The sequence below is a fragment of the Oxyura jamaicensis genome, chromosome 2, assembly GCF_011077185.1.
Source record: "Oxyura jamaicensis isolate SHBP4307 breed ruddy duck chromosome 2, BPBGC_Ojam_1.0, whole genome shotgun sequence".
Taxonomy (NCBI): Eukaryota; Metazoa; Chordata; class Aves; order Anseriformes; family Anatidae; genus Oxyura; species Oxyura jamaicensis.
This window is the reverse complement of record NC_048894.1, coordinates 53,511,737-53,517,736: the sequence shown is the minus strand read 5'-3', so window position 1 is coordinate 53,517,736 and position 6,000 is coordinate 53,511,737. Positions and strand designations below refer to the sequence as shown.

Below are 6,000 nucleotides of genomic sequence, written 5' to 3'. Positions count from 1 at the left end.
TTTGTATTTAAACAAGTACATTTTCCTTTTTATTTCATAAGAAGTTTACTGTTGAAAAAATGGTATGTACTAAAGCAAACACGTTATACACGCAGATTCTACATCAGACAGCAAAACCTTGCGGAATGCGCACTACTGGTTGTTACATTATACTGGGCTTACAGTCAAAGATACTGAAAAACCCTCAAGGATTAATGTACTTTCAAGGTAAATTAGGCACAAAATTTAGCTTGTAACTAGCTCTGCAAGCATCTCACTGTGATTTCACCATTACAAAGTATTACAAGTGATCAAAAACATATGCTGACTTTAAATTTTTAAAATTTTATTGGTACTATGTGCTGAAATAGTACAAATGTATACAACACTCCACCTTTGTTAAAAAAGCATATACAATAGGGGCTATAAAGTAGAATCAAAGGGCTAAACAGGGCCTTTACTGGGGCTCTACTAATGACATAAATTCATGGCTGTATTTGAAACTGGGTAAGGCTCACAAATGCAGGGAAGAGACAGAAGGATATTTTAATGAATAGGAGCCACAACAGCAACATCTTAAAGGAAGATTATTAGCAAGCAAATTAAGTGGTATCTGACGTATGCCTCTCTCAGTTTTCTGAAGAGGATGCGAGATACAATGTGAAATTTTAAAGAATGGGAGACTGTCTCAAAGACAAAAGAAAAAAGATATCTGAGCATCAAAAAACTTTCAAGTGATTTGCTGCAAGGTTTTAGCTTAGATGAGGCTTTAGTTTAGAAAGAATTACCGATTTGTAAGAAATGAGAGGGCAACAGCAAGCCTGTGTGGACCCTAATAAAATCTGTCTTCACTGAAAACATAGGGATCTTCTAAATATACATATTAGAAAAGAATTTGATTAAAATATCAAGTTCTTTCATCTTCCGTTAGCAAAATGTATTGCTGAAGGTTGCTCTTTTTTGCCTGCTTAAAAAACAAACCAAAAACCCATTATGATTGCCACAGAACTACGAGGAGCCAGTAGTTCTCTCTAGGGGTGCATTCTTACTGCATCGTACAGGAATAGCTTAATAGGTAAAAATAAACATCGCAGAGTCTTAATGCTGTTTTTGATTAGCAAAAACATAAAAAGGAATGCACTGAAGCAATATGATAACAAAGTGGATCATGCAGAATTTCGGCTTTATGTATAAAGTATTTCAAACCCATGGTGTGCCTGGAGGGTGGGGGCGTTACTGCATTGCATTCACATGACATCATTTAGAATTAAAATTGGAAGTGAAGGCAAACTGTGGAAACCTGAAAAATACTGGGATGCCTAACAAAAGCGTGCCAGATGAGTTATTGTTTCTAGCATGCAGAGCTAATGCTTGAAGGCCTACCACAGCAGTAGTAACTACTGCTGTTCCTAGTTCTTTACGTTACTGCTTTGCTTATGCTGGCTATGGTCTGATCGTGGTCAGCAAGTGCTGCGTGGTGCTAGGAAGTTAACCCACAATCTCTGCAGGTTCAGTGACCAGCTTGGATCCATCCCACGCTGTCTTGAACTGTTCAGGAACCGGAAATTCTTTCTGGTAAGAAACAAAAGCAACAGCGATGGTTAGATAAACAGTGGATACCTCCTGAAAACTGATGGAATACCCGTTAGTGCTACATGACTGACAAAGCATTGATAGCTCAGACATACCAGCATTACAGAGAGGCTTTCCTCATTACCCTAGGAAGCTATTTTACAATGCCACACAGGAAAAGACCTTATTGCTACCCAGTTTCAAATAGCCTTGGGATGGTGCTGCTTTGTCATAAGCCCTCTCACGCCATTATTTGGAACAACTAACTAAATAAACCTCATGCCAGAAATGACCTTAGACTCCATCAGTGACTGGCCTGGAAGGCAGTAAAAAGGATTTCAACGTGGAGGTTTAGCAAGGAGACTAATTTTAAGGAGGAAAACAATAACATATTACAGAAGAAAAAAAATCTGAAAAAAGATCCTATCATTTTACATGGATATACTTCAAGAGACACAGCATCCCTTGTGGGATACACAACACAAAGCAGAACTCTGAAGAAAGTCTCCGTCCATTCCATGCATGCGGTGAAAGCAGAAGAGATCCGTAGATCTTCCTTAGATCCCAGTAAATAGAAGTGTGGAGGGAAGGACTTTTTCTTTCGGATCTCATGATAGCCAATAAATTCAGCTACTACTGGTGTTTTGGGGAAAAACTCATCAGAGACCTTTATTTCTATGTAAGAAGTAGGTGAATATGAACCCACCGAAAATTGTTTCCTTAGCTGTCTGAAGATGGGCATCCAATAGTCAGTTTTTGGAAATGTGGAGTATTTTCTTTTATAAAGCCTAAACTCTTCTACTGTAAATATTCCAGAGTGAAAGATTTGTGAGAAATTCTTTCTACAGCCATTCAGTGCAATTTTAAAACTTCTCTTGTTGAACTGTTACGAGTACACTACCTCCGTGACCCCTTGCTGGTGTGTGAAGTGACAGGGCATGACTGTTAGAAATGCTGGAGGGCCGAGGAGGAAAGTCTCACTAGAACAAAGAGGGAGCCTTTGCATCGGCAAATGCAATCCTCATGTTTCAGTGACTTCTGAGAACAGCATTTTAAAAAATACTAGAAAAAGTAGGACAGATGCTACCCATACAACAGCTTTAGAAAAAAAGGAGTATAAAATATTGTATTATTTCACCTGTAGTAGTAATACATTTCGCTTAACTTTAGCATCATCCCCTTCAGGTTTGAGTGCTCTCATATAATGTGTGAAGTGAGTTTCTTTAACCCAGAAAAAAAAAAAAAAAGACATTTCCTGCACTGATCACTGAGATATTGGTACGTAGAAATTCAGTTGTTTTGAATCATATATTTTTATTTTTATTTTTTGGTGAGGTTAATATGTGAGGTATGTTAGCTCTTACTTTCCTAGCAGTTTTAGCTACCAAGTTGGTTAGGGGGAGAAAAATCTTTCAAAATAATCTCACTCACATAATCACCGTCTTGGGGGATGAGGACGTTCATCTCAGAGGACTTGGCACTCACAATCTCACAATCTAATGATTCCTCACTGAGGTAGATGTGGCAGCCTTCTGTTTTGTTAATAGAAATGGTTGGCACTTTCCCCATCACCTGCAGAAGGAAACATACTTATTATCAAATCTTGAAAAGCAAACACAGATACTATTAATAAAATCCTTACTGCCTGCAGGTCTAGTTTTGGCCACCAGCATCTCTTCTGTATGTCAGCTGCCTGCATGGTGCTTATATTTGAGATGGAAGCTGTTCGTTTGTTAGGCACTGAAGCTCCTGGTGGTGGTGACAAAGATCTATATGCAACAGCAAACTTATAATATAGAGCAAACTTTTAATATACGGTTGGATGAAAGTGCTTTCTCCATTCTCTCTACTTCCCGTGACATTTTTGTGCTGAAGCTTAGGCAGTGTTCACCTTGCTCATCAGTGAGACTGGTGAGAAACCAAACACGTCAACTCCAACCCATTCTGGGCAAATGAAAGATCCCAGCCTACAGTACCACTCACAAGTGTTTTGTGATGCATTCTAAAGACTTCAAAGCTCTTCCAGGTTTTACAGCACACAAAGGGTTTTAGAGCACACAAAGGGTTTTTATCTCCTTCAGGCAAGATTCAGTTCTAAAAAAAGTACCAAGATCAATTTAATTACATCTTTAAAGATGTTTCTTATGTCACCTTAAAAGCAAGCAAAGGATTTACTTGAGGGGAGAAAGGGAAATAAATCTTCTCTTGTTTACAGTTCTGCAGATTAAAAGATCTCTACCTGGCTAACTGGCTGCCTCACAGTTGTCTGTAAAAATTCCCCCTGGCAGAAGCCAGGGACAGCAGTACAATGCGGACAGTGTATCAAAAGGGCAAAGGTTATTTTGAGCCATAACGCAGGAACAGCATGCGACAGATATGTACTTGCTAACAACAACAACAAAAAACGAGTGTCTCTCATCATTCAAATTAAGAATATAATTTCAGCTTCAGTTCCTTAAATGTGACTGCAAACAAAGAGCAAGTCGTCTGTCCTTTGCATCCCACCTGGATCCCAAAGTCTGTTCTATGTTTTAATGAATCCTATACTGATCTTTCTTTTCTTCAGCAGGATGTCATGCAATAGAGAGCAAAAGGAGGGTGTGTTTAATGTAACAGTTCTTGCAAACATCAGGCAAGAGAAAAAAATGCCACTGGGAAAAAGGGGAGTGAAGCAGAATGGCATTGAAGTAACTATAGCAAAATCTGTAGGGTGAATTTACTGAAATTTGTTGCATTAATGTATCACGTATTTGCAATTTATGAGCCTGGGTCTTCAAAATACTGAGAAAATTGAGGTTCTGAGCACTTGGCATGCTCAAACCCTGCAGAAGCTGCCTGATTCAAGCAGCTTATAGCCAGACTTCTAAGTGGAACTCCACTCTGCTCTGTGGCATAGAAGCCTTATGCAATATTCATAGAACCTGCTTAATCAAAAGGATTTTTGTTCTTAGAAAAGATATTTCCCCTTTGTTTGAATATTAACAAGCTGTGTTTTTGCTATTCATTGCATATGAATTTTTCATCTCTCATGAATAGTTCTGGTGGTAATGATAAAAATTATTTATTTTTTTAAAAACACTCAAATGCGTGGGATCTTTAGCCGCCTGTGCCATAAGAAGACATGTAGTGATCATGAATAAAACTGCAGTTCAGAAAATGATGCACAGCTGGTAGCAATGTCAATCACTTGTGAGAGTTTCAAAATATGAAAAAAAAAAAAAACACAAAACCTTGCTATTTTTTACCGTGGTGGCTGTGACCAGCATTTATGAAGCATGGAGCAGGATTGTCTACATTGAAAGTCATACAGCAGGCACAGCCTTTTACGGAAAAGACCTCACCTTTTCATCAAAACTGGCAGTTTAATATAATTTAATTCACATTTCATTTCCTTTTCACTTAAAATACATCCCAGTTAAGTGAAATACATCCTAAAGATGTACTTCACTTAATACATCCCAAAGACCTTTCCTGAGACTAGACTGTGTTGGTTGGACACAACCCAGAATTAGACCATGTATGGTCAGTCCTCTGGTACTGAATGAGTAAAGTGCCATAAATGTCAGGCAGGCTGCCTGGGAATAAATACCTTAAGTGTGGGAGGCAGAGGGATTTGGCCAGCCTCTTCTCAGTGGTTTGTGGGGACAGCACAAGGGGTAATGGTCACAAAATGGAGCCCAGCAAGTTCCACACCGACATGCATAAGAACTTCTTCACAGTGAGGGTGACGGAGCACTGGGACAGGCTGCCCAGGGAGGTTGTGGAGTCTCCTTCTCTGGAAATATTCAAAGCCCGTCTGGACGCCTACCTGGGCAGCCTGCTCTAAGGAACCTGCTTTGGCCGGGGGAGTGGACCCAACGATCTCTGGAGGTCCCTTCCAACCCCTACAATTCTGTGATTCTGTATTGAACGGGGCAATGTCCCCTGCAGAGAGGACAATAGGTAGAGTAAAAAGATGTGTATTTTCATTTCACAAGAACCACAAAGGAAGATGATCTCTGATGAAGCTTTGCTTACTGGTTGCCAAAAGATGAGATCGGTAGAGGCTCACAGCCCATTTCTAGGCAAGTGGCTCATTATCTACTCCTGTAATGTGCCATGTTGCTAGCAGGGGAGATTCTCAAAATCCCAGTGCCTACTTTCACTTTCTGTCATTTAGCTGTCCTTTAACAGTCTATTTCAACATTTTCCTTGAGAGAATAAAAAAAAAAAAAAAAAAAAGAAAAAGAACCAGCTTCTAGGCTTAAAAAGCAATTAGCTAACTGCCAGCATTTGTTCTGTGAAGCACTGCTAAACTTTCAAGTGCCAGGAGCTGTTTACCATGAAAGCAACAAAATTAGGGCCAGAAGTAATAACACGTCTAGTGTATAGATCTCTCAGCTTCGCTGGAACCAGAAGGTGCTGGACTAAATGTGGTTTATTCAGTAATGCTCAATAGTTTTCATAGGC

The 6,000-nt window shown here is 39.4% G+C and overlaps 1 protein-coding gene across 1 annotated transcript in view; it reads right to left on the bottom strand.

Annotated features, from left to right (window-relative positions):
• CAP2 (cyclase associated actin cytoskeleton regulatory protein 2) overlaps positions 1–6,000 on the bottom strand; it is a 65,140-nt gene continuing 59,140 nt past the window's right edge. Inside the window, exons 12-13 of the mRNA XM_035316753.1 lie at positions 2,983–3,123; positions 1–1,551 (exon numbers count right to left, since the gene is read on the bottom strand). Coding sequence (XP_035172644.1) covers positions 1,468–1,551; positions 2,983–3,123 — 225 coding nt within the window. The 3' untranslated portion in view covers positions 1–1,467. The remainder of the gene's footprint in view (positions 1,552–2,982; positions 3,124–6,000) is intronic.